This window comes from Poecilia formosa, unplaced genomic scaffold (assembly GCF_000485575.1).
Source record: "Poecilia formosa unplaced genomic scaffold, Poecilia_formosa-5.1.2 Scaffold788, whole genome shotgun sequence".
Classification (NCBI taxonomy): Eukaryota; Metazoa; Chordata; class Actinopteri; order Cyprinodontiformes; family Poeciliidae; genus Poecilia; species Poecilia formosa.
In genome coordinates this window covers 98,232-119,662 of record NW_006800727.1, presented here as the reverse complement: position 1 = coordinate 119,662, position 21,431 = coordinate 98,232, and the positions used below count along the sequence as shown (strand labels likewise).

General features: G+C 41.0%; 1 protein-coding gene across 2 annotated transcripts in view; it reads right to left on the bottom strand.

Annotated features, from left to right (window-relative positions):
• The window catches only part of LOC107834826 (hepatitis A virus cellular receptor 1-like), a 27,551-nt gene extending 9,676 nt beyond the window's left edge, over positions 1-17,875 (bottom strand). The window contains exons 1-3 of one of the 2 annotated variants that reach the window (XM_016666745.1): positions 17,484-17,875; positions 17,255-17,365; positions 1,131-1,140 (exon numbers count right to left, since the gene is read on the bottom strand). In XM_016666745.1, coding sequence (XP_016522231.1) covers positions 1,131-1,140; positions 17,255-17,356 — 112 coding nt within the window. In that variant the 5' untranslated portion in view covers positions 17,357-17,365; positions 17,484-17,875. The other variant, XM_016666744.1, reaches the window with a different exon arrangement.
• Between the last annotated feature and the right edge of the window lie 3,556 nt (positions 17,876-21,431).

The window sequence follows — 21,431 nt, the reverse complement described above, 5'->3', positions numbered from 1 at the left end:
TATATATATATATATATATAGATTTATTTAACTGGCGAATAAATAAAACAAGAACATAACACAGAGCATGCTCATTGCTCTGTGATTGTTTTCGTCTCCTGTCGTGGTGGCAGACGTTGCAGCAGGAGGGAGGATGAGAACAGCCACCTCCTTCTGCTTGGTTATTTCTTGCTTATTGTGCCTTGGACAGTGTTCATAGTTGAGCATTGTTTACTGTTAAATGCTATGTTTAATGGTGCAGACAGTTGACGTGCAATATGGGCAACTGCCCAGGGCGTTATCCTTTTAGGGATGGCAGGAGACCTCTGCGGATTGTAGCACAGAGATGAAAGCAAAACAGAATGAAGAAGAGTTTGAATTGACACTGGTTAAATTTATTTCAGCTCTAAGTATTTAATATCTAGGTGTTTTTATGGGAATGTGGATCTTTCAGATCAATTAGAGAAGCAATTTCGATAGGTGCACTTAATTTTATTGTGTCATGTAGCGCAGGGTGCTGGTCTTGGTCTTGGTGTCAGATTAGGTGGTCTTGACTACATTCTTGGTTGCATGTAAATCTAAATCTAAACTATGTTACAGAGACTAAAAGCAATAAAAACATGCTTTATCTGTGGCATTGCTCATTAAAATGGCACATTTCTGATGTATTAAAATTAAATACGATCTGTTCACTTAATGATATTGTATTAGGGATTGGGTGATGCATTCAGCAAATACTTTTACTTTTAATACTTCAGTATTTTTAAAAGGCAGTAGTTTTTTACTTTTACTTGAGTAAAAATATTAATCTGGTGCTTTTACTTTCCTACTTCTCCACTACTAGATAGCATGAACTGAAGTAACATTGATTTCTGTGGTTGGGTCACATGGAGCGCAGTGTCTCCTGCTATAGATGTCCCACGTTAAACTTCTCCTCATCCTGGTTATATAATATTAGCAGCAAGTCCTGTTGTGTGGAACTGTAATGATCTGAGAGTGAATGGGGAAGTTTGCGTGTTGCTGCAGTAAATTACCTCGGGAGTGAAGCAAGTCAAAATTTGTCAACACAAGGAATCTAATCTGACATTTAAAAAACAAACACTTTACGGAGTTTGGCTACATCAAGGCTCAAAGCAAGGAAAAAATGACACCTGGAGCAGCCAGACAGCAGGTAAAGCAGCGCACAACTACAAACATTCATCCGGATTATTAGCATCACAGCCAGAAAGCTCAACAAATAAACTGAAAAATATTTCAAGTCTTCGAGCTGGCTGGAAAAAGACCAGGTTCTGCTCTGGCTTTTGAACCGCCGCTACGCGCTACTGGTAATATTTATTTCACAGACGTTGCAAGTTGGTGGGTACAAGGAGGAGCCGGGAGGAGTCGCTGATGCTCCCACAGTTACTGGAAGGCCTTTTCTTTTCTAGTGCTAAGAATAATGGCAAAACTTAAATGTGAATGCCAGGCAGTCTTATTCAATAAATTGGGATTTATATCCTGATCACGTTTGTCAGATTATTACCTTTTGAAAACAATCTTTTAGCAGGTATTAAACATACTACAAACTATAAATATGTTAAAACATACATAATCTAATTAATCTACATAATGTCCTTCACTTGGTGATGAACTGCTGACAGAGGAACTTTTCAGTCATTTTCTAATTTATGGAATCAGCCTGTATTTGCTGAATGCTTGAAAACATGAAAACAGTTTCATAATAAAGTAATATTTTCTGTGAAGAATAATGACATAGTTGCCTTTTATTGTCTGATTTTATCAAGTGCTGAAAACATTAACATGAGATTCTGTATCAATCAAAATGTTATTAAACATTTAAAAAGCAGAATAAGTAACTTCTGTGTGACCAAATGAATCAAACTTTGTATTTTTCAATTATGTGATTCTGACTCCAGCTTCCCTCAGTTGGTTGGCAAAACCTGCTGAATTACACAGCAGATGAGATATGATGTGTCTTTAATATAGCAAATATTAAAGAGACAAAACCTTTTCTGGGTCAGTTGGGGCAGTCGGGGAGTAAAGTGACCATCAATGTTACTGGATTCTATAAAATGTGGCTGTAAGCCACATGTGTCAAACTCAAGGCCCGCGGGCCACATGTGGCCCGCCATGTCATTTTATGTGGCCCGCCCAGCATTTTATAGGCCAATGATTGACTTAAAATATGTTTTGAGCACGAATTGACTACAAACTACATCTCCCATAATGCATTCCGATTGTTACCAGCCAACATTACGGCTTCTCGCCACTAGAGAGCAGCAGAGTCACCTCAAGCTGCTTATTGATTTTCCCAGCGAATAAAACTGAGACATGGACAAACTAACATCAAAACGTCCAAGAAAAGAAAAATCGATCTACAAGTAAGACTGAATGAAGATGTGTGAGTTGGTGTCAGGGCGGCAGGTGGCGCTAGACTTTTTTGTTATCCGTTATCTTGACCGACAACATAAAAAAAATCGGTCATGTACTATTTTTATCCGTGAAATTATAATCATATTAACATCGGATATTTAGTCGCATTTTATCCAGTTTAGTTAATATTCACCGTGAATCCAGATCCCATCACAAATTAAGCAGATAAATGTATCTACATTTTTCTCGTAGTGACAAAAACCACTGACTGAGGCCCCAATAACTTTTAATAAATTAAATTAAGTGACTTCACTTAAATTAACATCACTTCACCCGCTGGGGTCTGAACGCACTTCCTCCTGGTTCCCATCTGCAGAAAAATCTGCGCTAATTCATCAGTCAGTTGGATCTGTCTGATCCAAACAGATCAACTGAACTCTGAGTGTTTTACCCTGTGCGATCCGGTGTGAGCTTTTACCAGGAATTTTTTTTATTTATTTATTTATTTTCACGTGGTTTCGCTTCTCTGAAACGGACAGATGTTACGCCTGCAGCTCCTCCAGAGCGCCGCTCTCCTGGGTAACGTGAACCCAGAAGGCTCCATTTGTTAAATCCGCTGCCGGCTCCTCAAATGGATTAGCACAACATTTCATTCTCTTTAGTTTTCTCTGGTCTGTAATGGAGACTTGAATTTAACGCTCCATTTCAACCAAAGGTTTGTAATGCGCTTCCTAACCAGACGCTCCAAAGCGTCCGGTCCGTAACTCTTCAACTCGCTGTCAGCTCCGGTCAGAAAGACGCATTTAGTTCAGAGACCATGAGATGATATTCAGGAAGGATTTTTTTTAATTAATTGATTTCAGTTGCCTCTGAGACTAAATCTTTGTGTAAAGTCTATAATGTCTGCCCATGTGACTTGTTTTTATTATTTGTTTGCTCACCTTTAAACACTGATTTAAATATGGTAATTTTTAAACTGAGCAGTAATTTTACATCCATGGAAACTCAAATGTAATATTTAAAACTTCAATGCATAAAATCAGTTATTTATCAATATGAGGTGTTTAATTTATTTTTAACATTGTATTTTTATACATTAATGCTAGGGCTGCCCAAGTCTAGTTTTCCAGAGCTACCATCTGCAGCTTTAGATGGTTCCTTCTCTAACACACCTGGACCATTGACTCATTATTAGCCTCTACAGAACTGAATGAGGGAAGTCAACCTTTTGTCTGGGGTGTTTTAGCAGGGATGCTCTCCTGATTTGTACCGTCACTGTGGCCCGTTGAGGGGGGCCAATATGCTGAAGTGGCCCTCGGTGAAATTGAGTTTGACACCCCTGCTGTAAGCTGAGATGCTGATGTTTGGATATGTAAAATATATATATTCTCTCTGCATATAAATCTATAAATAGTTTGGTTTCTGTCAGTTAGTATAATAAAAAAGGCTCCTGCGCTCCTGGGGCAGTAAAAAGCCCCAGGAGCGCAGAGCAAAGATTAGTTCAAGTGCAACAATGACCATTTGAACTAATTAAACACAAAAAACCCCACAACATTTCCCACACAAAAAAGTTCATAAAAACACCAAACAGAACATTTTGTCCATTGCAGATTTATGTTTTTGAATTTTCATTTTGCATCATTAACAAATCTAATTTTATTTGTACAGCACATTTCAGCAGCAAGGCATTTCAAAGTGCTTTACATCATTAAACACAGAAGCACAGCCATGCAACACTGAATAATCAAAAATATTACATTTCCTGCCAAGTCAAAGTTCTGTCCTACAAAACGACAGAAGAACAAAATAATAATAATAATAATTCAAGTCTTCAAGCTAGCGGTGTAAGATGCTGGTTCTGATCCAACTGTTGAAATGCCGCTATGCACAACTGGTAGTATTTGCTTCACAAATGGAGCGACGCTAAACCCAGCAGCGAACTCTCAGACCGAACGTCTGGTGAAAGCAGCAGCAGCTAACTTAAAACAACAAAAAGAGTTTAGATATTTAGAATTACTCAGCTCAGTCAGAAACAGCCAATCAGAACCAGCATTAATCAGATAGCCATGCTATCAAGAATGGTTCGGTTCTGATCAGGAGACGATCAGGTCCATCAGCAGCTGATCCAGGTGAGCCGCTACCTGAGGAGCTTTGGCTCTGATGGAGAACATCTGAGGGATTCAGAGGAGGATTGATCACAGATCAGATCGATTTGATGGTCGATCAGCGTTTAGATTCATCCAGACTGATCATCCTGGAGCTCAATGCAGAACTTAGAGCGGTACCAGCGGTACCGGTACCGGTCCAGCTGCAGCCGTCCTCCAGTGGAGCCGCCCGCTTTGTGAAAGCGCCTTATGGACATAAAGCATCTCTACTCTGTGAATGCAGCTCCTGCTGCTGATTCCTGTCTGCAGAGCAAACGTCCACATTCAGAACCTCTCTGGTCTGTAGACCGGCTGGACGCTCTGCTGCAGCAGGTCCGACATTGAGGCTCTCTGCTGCCGCAGCAGGTCCGACCCGGAGGCTCTCTGCTGCCGCAGCAGGTCCGACATTGAGGCTCTCTGCTGCCGCAGCAGGTCCGACCCGGAGGCTCTCTGCTGCCGCAGCAGGGTCACTGGATAGCTGACATCTGCCGCTCCAACTGAGCATCTCAAACTGAGGGTTAAACAATCTAATCTAGTCAAAACGTCCCCAAAAGAGAAGAAATGAAGCAAATAATGTTGCATCACCTTCTCCTCCTCTGGACGTCTGACACCTGAACCTGGGAATCAACATCCCCCTCTTTCCGTGGATCACAGGGTCGGCTTTGCTTTCATGACTTTATTATTTAGCATCGTTTGTTAAAAAAATAAATAAATAAAAGTCCGCTGATTTTGTGGTTTAGGTTTGTGCTGGTTTTGTGTTGGAGAGGTGGTTATGCTCTTGCAGGTCAGGTGCAGTGATAGTTTCCAACCTGTCTAACTTTTTTTTTTTTTTTGACCCGTCAGCTTTTCAGTTCGCGAAACCACAAAAGGCTAATAAACCGGCGACCCGTCAGAACCGCGCAGGGTAAAAAGCTCAGGTGGATCTTAGGACAACTGGAGGAGCTCATTCATTTTTAGCAACAGAAAAAGCGCCAAATTATCAAAAGTAAACTGACCAATCAGATTTAACCTTTTGCCTGCCCTTTGACCCCACAGACTGATGTGCGCTACGTACAAGATGCTTTGACACAATATCTTCTTTTTTCTCTACAATTTTGTTAATAGTAAAGAGAGTTAGATAAAACATACAATAACTATTCTTTTTTTTTATTATTTAAAGGAAAATCTCAAGGTACTCAGTGCGTCCAGGTGCAGCAGCTGCTGCAATAATCCATACTGTCTGTCACTTGGAGGAAATATAGAATCACACAGAAAAGCTCCAAAAATAAATCAAACTTAAAACTCTGAACTGAGAACTCTGGTCAATTAACCATATCTGCCATGGTAAATTATTACTGATAACTACAGTGAGAAGTTAACATGATTAGACCGCATGTAATCATATATACATATTATTGTTATAAAGGCTTAGCCAAGAAAATGTATGTCTTTATCAATCAAGTAGCCCTTCGTGTTACTCTGGACTTGTGAAGTAGCTCCCAGTCTCAAAAAGGTTGGTGACCCCTGATCTAGTTAAATATGTAGAGTAGCGTTTCTCAACATGGGCGGTACCGCCCCCCAGGGGGCGTTCAGAGGACGGCAGGGGGCGCTGGCAGAAATATTTACAAAATGGGGCCGTTGAGACTCCTTTTGGGGGCGTTTGGTAGAAGGTAAACTTTACACCTTACATGCACAACACCAGTTTAGAAACATGCATGGCAGCAACTGTATGGATGGCAGCTCTTCTTCTCCTCAGTTTTTCTGTTAGCTTCTTGGTGCAGCCCCACGCTCCTGCTAATGGCAGCTTCACCGCACTATCAGTTCAGTGTTACACCAGCTAACGGCTGTGCTGTGATTCACTTTCAGGCCATAGCCTTCATTTCATAGAGTTAACATCGGTGCTGTAAGTGGTTCTGCATGCAGCGGTGGTACCAGTATTTTTAAGTCTCACTTATGAGTATACCGAGATTTTTTCCACTGTTGTAGCAGGTTTATGTCAGTTTGCCTTTCCCCGTCGATAGTCTCAGCACCATAGGAGATTATAAAAGAAAAAAGACACGCGGGTTGGGCAAAAAGGAAACTCAAACAGGAAAACCGGGACATAAAACGGAGCAACAAACTACATGTGAATATGAAAACAGAGAATCTGACACTGAACAGTTAAAAATCAAGAGCTTATACGAGTGGAAGATCAGGTGAAATGCATGATGAGGCGACGCAGCAGGAGAATGACATGAGTGAAGAGCGTCAATACAAATGAGAAGCGAACTAATAAGAGAAACTAAAGAGGACATAATAAACCAAGAATAAGAACCAAGACAATACCAATCAAAAGAAACTACATGGAAATGTACTTGGAACAAAATCAAATAGATTAAGAAACAAAAGTAAATACAGAGGAATAAAGCTATATGGCAGGGGTCCCCAAACTTTTTCCTGCGAGGGCCACATAGCTGTTCCTTTCTGTGGTCGGGGGCCGGTCTTAGTTTTTGGAGAAAAAAACCTTAGAAAATTCTTGTCGACCGGGGGGGGGGGGTGGTGCCACGACACATTCGCACTTTTAGATAGATTTTTACCCAGAATGCAAATGGAAAAAACCGTGAGTGAAACGGTGACTGGGACTGACTGGTATATATTCCATTGAGGGGAAACTAAGTTTCATATCTGCTCAAGAGCCCCCCCTGGTGGTTGAAGAAAAATCCACATATAAACCGGAAAATACAATATATGAAAAAAAAAACACTGAATGCTCTCTGGTATGAGCAGGCGGGCCGGATCCGGTATTGTTCAGGGGGCCGGACCAAATGACGTGGCGGGCCGGATCCGGCCCGCGGGCCGTAGCTTGGGGACCCCTGCTATATGGCAAGACTTCGAGCAATAATACAGGGGACCATATGGCAAGAATAAACAGACACTATTTCCAGATAAAAGGTAAAATAATATTGTTGAAGTGCCATGGGTTTGTTGAGACCATATCTAATATTGAGAATAAACATATCTTACAGACCATAACAGTAAATAACTGATCACTTATTTATGCTTTAATTAGATTTGATATATTTATTTCTTCAATATTATTTTTCATGTCAGTCTTAATGTCATGATGCTGTTCAGTGACTCCATGACACTTTCACTTTGACTCATTAGGATTTGATCAAGAACCAGATTTGTTCTTTGTAATTTCTGTCCAGTAAAACTATTAATCTATAATCAATAGACAGATCTATATAAAGATATAATCCATGTTTCTGTCTCATATTTCTATTTCATTAAAAGGAACTTTAGTTTTTCCACTGAAAGCTCTGGTTTGCACAATAAATGCCATGTGGCGGAGATAGACTTTTAAAGTTAGGGGGGCAAAAATTAAAATGATGTGTGTGTATACATCTATATATTGATCTATCTAGTCGATAGATCAATATATGCATATATACACATGTAGACAGAGACAGACGTCTCATTAATGGAATATTTAGTTGTTTTTTTTAAACGACTGGAAAATTTGAAACCCCTCCGTCATTTGACAGGTTATAATTAACACCCTGGTGCACATGGAGACTGTTGATGCGCAACACCCCCCCTTCTCTACTTCCCCTTCTGAGAGGAGGGAGATGTTGCTCCCAGCTCTCCGTCTAACGGGTCCGAGAGGCCTCTAACTCCAGAGTATTACTACAGATGAGAATATAGAGGACATTCAGTTTAAGCTGGGTGCGAGAAAGACTAGCCTGGTTTCTAACGACCTCCATCCAGATGTCCCTCCTTTTTCACCCTGTGAACTAGCCAGATAGAGCAGCCCAGAATCAGCTAGTTTCACAGAGCACACCTGTTAACGGTCGCTCTCTCTTATTACAACTTGTTACTGAACCAGGTTGGTTTTAGTGACTCGGGCGAGTCCCAAGGGTGTTGTTTTAGTTTTGGCTAAAAGCAACCTATAAAACATTTTCCACTTTTTCCTCCCAGAATCAAACTTCATAACTATTTTACAACCATCAAAGAACTTTAAGGTGACTCATTAACTGAATGTCCACAACATCTTTTAGATTTTCTTAATGCTAATTATTTTATTAGTAAGGCAGTTTTGCAAGGGTCAGTACAGCTTAAATCAGTAACAGAAATAATCAAATAAGTAAAATCAATAATCTAGCCTATCTTTCCCTAATGCTGACACTGTAACTAAAAAAAGAAAACTTTGAGAGAGACGGACGGAGTTTGGCATTTTGAACCCCAGAACTGGCCTGATGATGAAAAAGGTGTTGCAGCAGCAGGAGGCTCCCAGTACAGGAAGAGTACTGAGTCAGAGCGGCAGATCTCGGGCCTCAGGGTGACTTCCTCATGCTCGTAGCGGCCCTCTCCTTCTTGTCTTGCAGCTCTGTAGCTCCTTTCTCCTCGTCTCACGATCTTTCTGGTCTTTCGAGATGTAGACGGGCTGGTCTCACGGAAGGAACACACCAGTTCTTCCTCTTTGCCTTTGTTCTTTGTCTTTATTTTCATCTTTGCCTCGGTCTTTGTCTTTATCTTTGTCTTTGGGGTCCCGAACCCAGCTGATGAGAAAAGTGCAATTTGAAGCCACATGTTGCGGGGCTAACGGGTTGGTCCCCATGTGCAGAACAGTCTTCAGCTCTGTGGCTCCAGCTCTTCTTCAGCTGCAGAGTTCTTTGTCCATCTCGATCTTGGCCCGAAGCTGCCTGGAGGATCCAACCAAAGATTCCTCTTTTGCACTAACCCTAAAAAGGGTTTATCCACCTTTTAGTGCATTTGCATTGGCTAGCTTTGTTGCTGTGCCTGTTTCATTGGCTGACTGCTTGGACCGATGATCTCATATCCATCACCATCTTTGGACATGACCTGATGTCTGTACTAATGTCCCAAGTTGCTCAACAGTCCTCTTGTGTCTAACCTTTTCTTAGGAAAGTTGAAATTTAGCAATAAGGCCTTGGTCACCTCCGCTCTCCTATCAGTTCCTCTTTCCCCCTGACCTTTCACCTACCATCTACCTCCAACACAACATCAGTGACCTTTAGTTACAGTTACACATTTTACACCATTTCAAGTTCAATGTCAAAATCACATTTATAACCTTTTAGTTTCTCTGATTTAGCATTCATTTATAATATTATAATAACCATTACTTATTAGTTACTCTTATTACAATCATGATGTGAGTTATTACAGACATTTCTGAAAAGAAACCAAGAATAATTCATTATTCTAATCATTTGACCCCATGTTACAGTCACTTCTTTCACCTGTAAGTACTTCCATAAGTTTAAGACTACGTGTAAATATTCTTATAATCAAACCAACATCAACCACTGGTTAAACCAATATTAATTATTGGCTTAATTATAAGTTATCATTATTAATTCAAGTATTTCACTCTGGGTTTTATCCAATTACTCAAAATGTTTAGATTTTATTCTTTAAACCTTTAATGCTCAAAATGAGCAGTCTGAACTATATTTAATCACTGCAGGCTGGAAACTTCCTCCTTTTCCAGGAAACCTGCTCTTCCTGTTCCATGACTCTCTTTCTGTCTGACTATGATTTTTTATGATTAAATAGAAAAAAGTAGAATTAAAGCAGGACACAATAACAACACACACAACCAGATTAATTTTATTACCGTCTGACTCTACTGTTGGGTCTTGATGTCACCTGTGTAATCAGTTTTAAAGATAACTTTATTCATTGTTATTATTAAACTAAAATCTCCAGCATGGGGAAGTGGGCTGAGCTCGACTTTTTCTCAACAAGACATTAAAGACTTTAAGCAAAGATTTAGTCTCAGAGGCAACTAAAATCAATCAATAAAAAAATATCCTTTCTGAATATCAACTCATGGTCTCTGAACTAAATGCGTCTTTCTGACCGGCAGCTGACAGTTGTGGACCGGACGCTTTGGAGCATCTGGTTCGGAAGCGCATTACAAACCTTTAGTTGAAATGGCGCGTTAAATTCCAGTGTCCATACAGAACAGAGAAAACTAAAGACAATGCAACGTTGTGTTAATCTATTTATAGTCTAAACAGAGGAACCAGCAGTTTATTCTGAGGAAATAAATAAAGGTGCAGAAATTAGACTGTAAGATGCGCAGTCGCTACAGCTGCACAACCAATGCGGACACGGCTCCGCCGCTGCGAAGAATTAAACAGAACTCATCCTGCAGTTTTAACAAATGGAGCTGAAAACGTGACGCTCCCACTGCCAGAAGGAGAGCGGCACTCAGGAGGAGCGCGGCAGACATAAGTAACATCTGTCCGTTTTGGAGAAGAGAAACCACAAAAAAAAAAAAAAAATCCTTGTAAAAGCGAATGGTCGAACCGCGCACAGGGTGAAAAACTCACAAGAGTAGCAGCTGACTGTTGAAGGAAAGAAATGAAAGTGCAGATGTCTGTTAGACAGAAACAAGCGCAGAGCGCTGGACAATAAATGCTCCACAGTTACGCTCCAATCACATGAGATGACAAACACCTAGTATACAATATATAGTTTCACTGTTTACGTTAATGGTATTTTAAAAACAAAACCAGTAAAAACTTAAATGATGTAATATGTCAGATTCCCTCCTCACCCTCGTCTTGATAAGAACAGTTCGCTGGTTTCTGTCCAGACTGTGATAAAGCGTATAGCTAATCACTTGGTGCGCAGGCAGTTTCAACTTTATGCACAGAGAACATCGTGGAGCTCATTATTAATCACTCTAAGGACAATTTCTGTCAGAGAATCATCTCTGATCTGGACGCTTTAACGGACCAGAGGCTTTGGAGCGTCTGGCGGTTTTTCTCCCGCAGGCCGAAGGAAGTGATGCGGGATCTAATCACGTCATTTGGTGAAATGTTACCTGATTTCAAAAACGTTCTTGCAGAGAAATACTAAATGTTTCGTTTGATGACTACAAATTGGAAATAAAATTATTTTTTTCTTTGACGGACAACAAAAAAAACTCTAGCGCAACCTCTGCTCCTAACTACCAACATTGTCGGCCCCTCTGTTTTTTTTTTTTGTTTTCATATATTTATTATTGTTTTCCTTTTTTTAGATATTAGGTTGGCTTAGAACGATTCAAAATAATGTATAGGAATGACCTGGTGCTGTTACACGTCAATCATCAGGGGAGGCACTGAGATGTCCAGGGGGCACTAGCTCCCCCGAACTCCCCTCTGGCTCCGCCACACTAAATGCCATGTGGGTGAAGTTTTATGGATGATGCTCTGATGTCCCATTCTCCTGAAGGCAGCACAGAGCTGCACCACCAGAAACACTGAAGAGAAGAAGAGCTATGATTAATGTAGGTGGCCCAAAAAAGGTTGCGAAACGTTGATCTAGACTGTGTTCCCTCATGCTGCTCTGAGGCTCTCAGTGACCAGTGATCACTAATGCACTGCTGTTGTAAGTTACATGGTGATAAATCACTTAATATACATCTGAAAATGTCGTCCCCCTCTGATGATGATGGTGACGCCCCTGGTTGGTTGTTTAATAATAACTGAATCCATTTTTGGAAAATAGCATCTTCTGTTGAGTATTAATTACCCAATAGATGAACACATAATCAAACTACAACACTTTTTGAATTCTGCTCTTAAAAGTTAACCAAAGTATGAAAAATGAACACTAATAAAAAGTAAACTAAAGCTAAGTTATATTTAACTAACTAGAAAACTTCCGAAGAAATTTAACAGGGACTGCCAAAGTGTGTCCGTCGGTTGGAACCCTTCGTTCTAATGCTAAAAATTAGCATCAATGCTAAGTTTAGCTACGTTGTACTCAAAAGCATTTGGAGAATCACAAGCATGTTTACCAACATGGACTTATGCCATGTTACAATTAGTCTGTAAGCTAAAATGAGCCAAAATGCTAATGTTAGCCTAAATGCTGTCAGTAGCATGTTGTCTTCATTTGACTTCCTTCATTTCTTCAGTATACTAAGAATGGCTAAAAAGATGAAAAAAAAAATAGCTAAAAGGTTATTTTAGGGATTTTATTTTAGCACCCCATTAGTGCAAGGCGGTGCACTAGTGGGGGCAGCGCACTGCTAATGTTTGTGCTAATGTTAAACCTGAGTGAAAGAAATAGCTCAAGTGCTATGTACACAAACAAAAAGCAAATAAAATGCACCAAACAAAAAAGACAAAGAAAAAGAGACGCAAAGAAAAAAAGAGATGCAAAGAAAAAAAACAAGACAACCACAAATGAAATGCAGCAAACAAAAGAAAAGAAAAGGTGCTGAAAACGGAAGTGCTCCAGACCACTAGAGGGAGTCGAACAAAAACAGCTGTGTCTGAATTTAGGCTCTGCATCCTAAAAATGACTGTTCAGAAAAGCAGCGGCACAATTATTTGTGCTGTATTACACTTAAAATTACACAAAATGATTTTTTACTATGTTTTTAGGCGAGAATGTAGATGTATAGACCTCAGATATCTGCTCGGTTCATCAATAAATCACTTAATTGCAGTATTGCTCCGAGGTTTTCGGAGATGTGCATTTACATCTGCATTAACAGCAGCTCCCCTCACCTGCTGTCAGCTGGCCGGGCGATCCAGGTTCGGTACACCGAGAGAGAAAGCATGTCTCCCGGCAAATCGTTTTAAAAACTCCCGCTAGTTTTCCCCTATGAGTGGAGGTGAAACACGGATAATAAGCCAGGTAACAGCTGTAAAGGGTTTTGGTTCACTAAAGTATTTAATTTATTCATGAGCAAATGGGTTTGACTGATTAAAGTTAATCCTTTAAACATAATAGTTTTATTTAACTGTAAAGTCTTACTACCTGAGATCTGGAGAGTATGAATAATATCCCTTGAATACATTAAACATTTTAGAATCAGACAAACAGATTTCTTTTTTACTATGTAACAGCCTTTATTACAAAAGGTGAAGAATAATACAGAAATAATTAGTAAAAAACCAAACTTCGAGTCCGTTTTTTTCCTTTGCCGCTCTGTGCTTCACGTTGTCACGGTTGCTAAGCAACATAACGCAGAGATGGAGGCTAGGCAGCTAGCGGGAGGCTAGGCAGCTAGCGGGAGGCTAGGCAGCTAGCAGGAGGCTAGGCAGCTAGCGGGAGGCTATGGCCCGTCTTCCGTAGACCAGGCCGTTTCTCACATAGACGTAACAAAAGGACAGACACCTAATGGACCGCTCTCTTCTTATCAATACATATTTATATAAATATAAACATAAATAAATAATCATTAATACTGAATAATATTAAGCTATACATGTTTAGCACACACACCTACAGGTTTTTTCATGTTTTTCAGCCGACCAGTTCTAGCTTAAGAGTGATTGGATCCAAAATCCGATGTGAGATTCATCCGTGCTGCAGTGAATCTGTCTCTCAAAGACATTTCTCCCTCTTCTTCCTCACATCGTGTCTTTAGGAAACCTTCAAAATAAAAACGGGAGATTTGGGAGGTAACTTACTTCCACAGTGTGAATTAATTAAATAGCCATTGCCACTTGTATAAACTTTGCTGATGAATGTTATAACATGTAATGTTATGATTTTTACAATATATATTGTTTCATTTCCATAGTAGGCTCTTGTATCAGATAATCTAAGTCAATGTTAGAGAATAAACTTAAGATAATCTCGGTTAGCTTTCAGAGCGGGGGCTGAACACCAAGCACTATAGCGCTAAAGCAGCTAGCATTAGCTGGTATCTCGCCGGTGGACATAAATACAGTAAAGTAATATTCTAATCACAATATATACACAATAATATGTCCATCTTACTTGCAAATCGTTGTCTGTGGAGCCCTCACATCAATAGTCCATCGATCAGAACAACAATATCCCTCAGTACTGAGGCATCTTCTGCTGTTTTGATTGAGCAAAGCAGGAGGGATGCATCTCTTTCTTTTGTTTGCATCTTTTCTCTGTTGCTGCGCGTTTGAACCTGTCGGCCACCATAGCACGGAGCTCTGACTTCCACCTGAGTGTTAGCAGCACAACACGCCCATTTATTGATCCATGATAATGTCCAGGTTTTTGTCGTTTTTCAGGGGGCCAATAAGCATTCAGCTTTTCTCGGTGTTCGGTGAATGTGATATTTCGATATTCCAAAATGCCAGTTCAGCCTTCTGTAGTAACTCAGAGTTTCACCATCGCTGTAGTTGTAAAGTGCAGCTCTGGTCTCTGCCAACTGTCATGTGAATGAGGGGCAGACAAATTTCTATAGCTGTGTCCGAATTCAGGGTCTGCATCCTTCAAAGGACTCGGTCTACATGGGACGGGTTCTTCGCAGACCGCAAATAAACGACAACCGGAAGAGAAAAGCAGTGGATTAGGACAGGTCCAGCCTCCACCAACTGTCCCCGCCCCCACCTCAGCGTACCTCATGTTGCCAAGCAACCGTGACAGCGCGAAGCAGAGAAGAAGAAAAAAAGAGCCGAAGTTTGTTTTTCAGTCATGTATTACTCCTGATTTCTGTATTATTCTTCACCTTTCATAGTAAAGGCTGTTATACAGTAAAAAGTAAATCTGTTATTTTGATTATAAAATGTTCAGACATTGCACAAGAAATAAGCAAATTATTCATTTTCAAATACTCTCCAGATCTAAGATAAGACATTACAGTTACATAAACCTAGTATGTTTGAAGGCTTAACTTTAATCAATCAAACCGTTGTGCTCAGGAATAAAGGAAATACTTTAGTAAACCAAATATTTTACAACTAGATATTACCTGTCTGAATAATATCGGTGTTTAACTCCCACTCATTGGGGAAAACTAGCGGGAGAATTTAAAACAATGTGTCGGGAGTCTGTCGTTCTCCTCCAGTAAACCGAAGCTGGAGCGCCCGGCCAGCTGACAGCTGGTGAGGGGATGTTAACGCAGCGGTAGCAGACATGTCCGAAAATGTCAGAGCAATATTGCAATTAGGTTATGTTTCACAAGTCAGTCACTGCCCTCCCAATGCATTGCTATGGCAGCCATCAACAATCCCACTCTGAAAACTAAAACTAATTGAACTAGACAAACAAAAAGTCACAATGAAACAAAATTAAACAACAATGATAAACCCAGAACTACTATAACCAGATGTAAAAGTGGTCTGGGTTGCATCTGTAAAAATCAGATCTGTGTTGTTCAGACTGTCATGAACAGATCAGATGTTGGTCACATAAAGGAAAAAGCTGGTTCTGGTTCACTTCAGGCTGCAGTGTGAATATAGCTTTACTTGTAGGCTTTGGCCACGTTGGTCACACTGAATGTCTTTCTGCCTCCAGAAACAATGAGTTACCAAAGTCTTTTCTCCCTTCAGGGTGGCAGAGGGACATCTCTAGGAGACACACAGCAAATGCCAGGTGTAACTTCAAAATTAAAGCCCATTAAAATAAGAAATTTGTAATTGTTTTATCGTTAAGGAGGCAGAGGACTAGTGAGTGTGAGAGCCACTGTCCAGGATGAAACATCCAAGATCCATAAATACATCAAGGACAAAGCCTCAATGGACGATGTGCTCAACGAATGTCTCAGGCAATGGGGAACAGAGNTTTTTCACTGTTCAGCGTCGGATTCTCTGTTTTTATGCCATAATTCACATCTAGTTCGTCGCTCCGTTTTATGTCCAGCTTCTCCTGTTTCAGAGTTTTGCGCGATGTGCGTCTTTATTATTTTAACCCCCTATGGTGCGCAGCAGTCGGGAAGCGTATCGATGGGGAAAAGCCAGACTGACATAAATCTTTTAAAACAACGGAAACAATTTCTGCATTCTGATTATTGAAATTTAAAAGTCATGTGGTACCGTTGTTCTATCACACCTGTTTCATACTGGACCACTTACAGCAAGTGGCGCAACTACACATTATTCAGATGGATGCGAAAACATACATCGGCGTCCCACCCCCCGAAGGAAGGTACGTCAGGTCAGGGTGAAGGAGTGTAGAAAACATACGCCCCCTGCCGTCCTCTGAATGCCCCCCAGGGGTCGGTACCGCCCACATTGAGAACCACTAGTGTAAACGCTCAAAGCTTTGATCTGTAGTTTAATTTTCTTCATAAATTTCAAAGAATAAAAATTTACTCTCGTTATCCACACAGAAACGATTGAAATGTTTAATTTTGTATTCTTGAATTAACATGTTCCACATAAAAAAAATCAACTTTGTACTTTTTTTAAATTAACACTTTAAACACATAAATCTGAGTATATAACGTTTGGCCATGTTAAAGACTTTAAACGATGAACAACAGGATGTTCGTGGATCCACATCTGAGCCTCAGCTTCTGCAGCTCATCAGTTATTCCTCAGCATCTTTTCCCTCAGCATCGTCTTTCAGGCTCGCTGGGTGAAGATCTGATGTTGGGGGAGAGAAACCTTCAGGATTCACCACCAACGGACTCATCATCTCCATCCTGGAGAGAAACCAGAAATCATCCTCAGAAATAAAACCATGACAGGATCAAATTACTGACTCCTGTTTTAACGTTTGTTCCTGTTTTATACTTGATGTAACTTTAGTTTCCTGCATGGACTTTACTAATTCACCAAACTTAAAGCCACAACCTCTAATCTCAGACCCAATCAGGAGATTTAAAGCTGAAGAGCAGGGCCGGCCCAAGGCATAACCAAACTAAACGGCTGCTTAGGGCCCCGGGGCTCTGCCAGAGATGCAATAAGTTTATAGCAGGTTTTTGAAGGATCTAATCGTCTGATTGTTCAGATGACTGCAGCAGAACCAGAGGGCCCAGAACCAGATTTGACTCAGGGCCCCATGGAGGCCTGGGCCGGTTCTGGGTCAGAGGATTGTTGTTTCAGACTGTGGCNGACAAACTGCATGAAGACCACAGACAGCAGCAGCAGAGACGCAGTCAGAGAAGAATCCATTTCCTGGTTGGTTCGGTCTTTCCGGTAGAAGCTCGGATTCATGCGACGTTTCTACGTGGAAAACATTTTGTCGAAACATAAAAACACTGAAGTTTAACTTAAAACACAACAAGCTGTTAGAAAAGCGGTGGAACTAGAATAAATTAACTCCGAGAAAGTGAAAACTCACAGCGTGCTGAGCCCTGCAGAGGCGGAAAGGGTGGAGGTGAAGGTGGAGCTTATGATGCGTTCCAGTGGTAATGAAAAACTGGGAAATCCCGACTTCCCAGGGGAAAAATCAACGGGAACGCCCTACGAAGTAGGATTTCTCAATAGGAAACTGGGGGCAACGCCGACTACCATCAGCTACGTCTTGTAATGTTGCGTTCAGACCGAACACGACTTGAGCGTCAGGAACTTCCGGCTTACATGCAAAGTCTCTCCGGACGCCCGTCAAAGTCTCGCCCGTCTAGTGTTACGCCTTTAGAGAGATCCTCGTGCGTAGCGGTCGAAGCTGGAGCTGGACCTTTGCAGCTGGACATCAACCAATCAGAGGGACTCCGCCATGTGACGTAGCAGCCTTTAGTCTGTGTCATGGCAGGCAGTGGCATATGTTGATATTGATCAGACACAATTTATATTGATAAATATCTACAGATATTTATCAAAACAAAATGTATAAAAATAAAATGTCACCGTACTTTAAACAGAAATCAAGATCAACTTATTATTATCCTCTTTTCCTGGAGTTAAAATTATATGTGGAGGAGATTATAACACCATCATGGACGAGAGTGCAAACAGATGGCCACCAAGAAACGGCTCAGCATCCAGTTTAGAATCTATCTAATAGAATAGGCCTAATTGATATATGGAGAAATAAACAGGCTGATTTCAATATTTACACATGGAGTAACAAGGACAGATCACAACAATCACGCCTAGACTTCTGGCTGATTTCTTTGGATATTGCAGATAAAGTGATTTACTCAGAAATAGAACCTTCTGCTCTTACTGACCACAAATCATTACTATTAAAATAGATATGAAATTAACCAGCCACAATCATAGTAGAGATTATTAGAAATTTAATAAAACTTTGCTCCAAAACCAAGAATTCACCAATAAATCCCTAGAACTGTCAAAAAGAAATTCTGGACCCAAACTAACTCTCTCCAAAGCTTTGGTAAATGTTGGAAACTTATAAAATATGAAATCAGAAAACTGTCTATAAGAATAAGTAAAATGATAACTCATAAAAAAAAAGGAAAAAGATGTTTATAATCTCCAAGATTATGGGATCATCTAAAGACATAAAGCTATCTGAAGAAGAATCTAAAACATTTAATGTTACGGCTGGAGTTGGACAAAATCTATAAAGACAAAGCCAGAGGCGCGATTATCAGATGTAGAAGGAAATTAATTGAACAAGGAGGGAAATGTACCAAATATTTATTTAATCTAGAGAAAAGAAACCCTGGTGAAAAATAAAAATACTAAATATGTTAAATTATAACAGCATACTGTAAGTCAGGCTAATCATGAATATACTTCAAGTTCACTTAGGATTAGTTAACTTAAAGTGTGACATTTTGGAACAATTAATTTTCTGCTTTGTGTATTTTAATAGCATTTAAATTGTATTAAAACACAATCTAAAGTATACCAAGTGTACTTCAACATACTTTTTTGGACAACTTAATTTACACTTAGTGTACTTTTAGTATTTTTTTGTAACATAAACATGCTTGATTAGTATATTTTGAGTGTACTATTATTGTGATTGAATTACATTCAAAATATACTTAGAATGTATGTTAAGTATATTGGCATTACATATTTTATATATTAGTAATGTGTTTATAGTACACTGAAATTACACTTTTGGTTTATTATAATTGCTAATGAAGTAACTTTTTAGTTACTTAATGTCGTTTATTATTCTACTTTGCCACTTTCTACATTAATGCTTCATACACACATCAGCACTTCAATCAGTTCTACATCAGGCTACAGAACACAGAAGGATCCATTACAACACACTTTACAGGTGAAACTACTTACATTGTGCTTTCAATATATGACCATTTTGGTAACACTTTATTTAATGGGATGTGCATAAGACTGATATGACACTGTCATAATCATGAAGGAATCCTTATGAATGTCTGACTGTTGTCATGAAGTGTAATTCGATAAATAATGACATTTTTAATGCCAAGTTGCTTTAAAAGTTGGATTAAAGGTTCATTAACATTAAAAGTGCCAACTTTGCTTTAGTGTCATTATTTACAGAATAATGCAATATTGGCACTTTTAATGGACTTCTAATCCAAGTTTTAAAGCAGCTTCTTATTTAAAGTGTACCTATTTACCGAATGACACTTCATGACACTGTTGGTTTGTTCCTAACAGGAGAAAGGGATGTGGAACGTCACCTCTCTGGTGGGGAAGGAACCGGAGCTAGTGTGTGAGGTGGAGAGGTTCCGACTAGAAATAGTCGGCCTCGCCTCGACACATGGCTCTGGTTCTGGAACCAGTCTCCTTGAGAGGGGCTGGACGTACTTCCACTCTGGAGTTGCCCANCAGGTTTATGACACATAAAATCTGCCTCTATGGAGAAACACAGTCTGAGGCAGAACTGAACTGAGTTTATCATCTGATTCTAAGGGTCACAGTTGGTCGTTTCTGTCACACGATTTAAAGCAGGAAGCAGAAAATAATCTCATGACTTAGAGAGTTTTACCTCTGATTCTCTTTCTGTCGATAACGAACATAATTTATCTTCACAGGGTCGGTCACTGTAAAATGAAACAAACATTCATTACTGTTCAGTACTGATGGATGTATTGAAACTTTTGAAATAATTAAGGTGCAGAAAAATCTCTTTATTTTTCACTTTATAAAAATTTTTTTTAAATGAATGTAAGTAAAAACTCTCCTTGGGCTGCCACCTTATCGTGGTGGAGGGTTTGAGTGTCCCAATGATCCTAGGAGCTATGCTGTCTGGGGCTTTATGCCCCTGGTAGGGTTACCCAAGGCAGACAGGTCCTAGGTGAGGAACCAGACAAAGTGGAGCCTGAAGAGCCCTATGATGAGTTACAACTTTGGATCTGGCGTTCCCTCACCTGGACGCGGGTCACCGGGGCCCCCCTCTGGAGCCAGGCCTGGAGGTGGGGCACGATGGTGAGCGCCTGGTGGTCGGGATTTACCCACGGAGCCCGGCCGGGCTCAGCCCGAAGAGGAGACAAGGGTCCCCCTTCCAATGGGCTCACCACCTGTCGGAGGGGCCAAAGGGGTTGGGTGCATTGTGCTACGGGCGGCAGCCGCAGGAGGGGACCCTGGCGGTCTGATCCTCGGCTGCAGAAGCTCTTGGGACGTGGAACGTTACCTCTCTGGTGGGGAAGGAACCGGAGCTAGTGTGTGAGGCGGAGAGGTTCCGACTAGAAATAGTCGGCTTCGCCTCGACACATGGCTCTGGGTCTGGAACCAGTCTCCTTGAGAGGGGCTGGACGTACTTCCACTCTGGAGTTGCCCATGGTGAGAGGCACCAGGCAGGAGTGGGCATACTTGTTGCCCCCCATCTTGGCGCCTGTACGTTGGGGTTTACCCCGGTGAACGAGAGGGTAGCCTCTCTCCGCCTACGGGTGGGGGGACGGGTTCTGACTGTTGTCTGTGCGACTCCCTTCTTGGAGTCCTTTGAGGGGGTACTGGAGAAGGCCCCTCCTGGGGACTCCCTTGTTCTGCTGGGGGACTTCAACACTCACGTGGGCAATGACAGTGAGACCTGGAGGGGCGTGGTTGGGAGGAACGGCACCCCCGATCTGAGCTCGAGTGGTGTTCTGTTGTTGGATTTCTGTGCTCGTCACGGATTGTCCATCACGAACACCATGTTCAAGCATAAGGGTGTCCATATGCGCACTTGGGACCAGGACACCCTAGGCCACAGTTTGATGATCGATTTTGTCATCGTTTCATCGGATCTGTGGTTGTATGTCTTGGACACTCGGGTGAAGAGGGGTGCGGAGCTGTCCACTGACCACTACCTGGTGGTGAGTTGGCTCCGGTGGTGGGGGAGGAAGCCGGTCAGACCTGGCAGGCTCAAACGTGTAGTGAGGGTCTGCTGGGAACGTCTGGC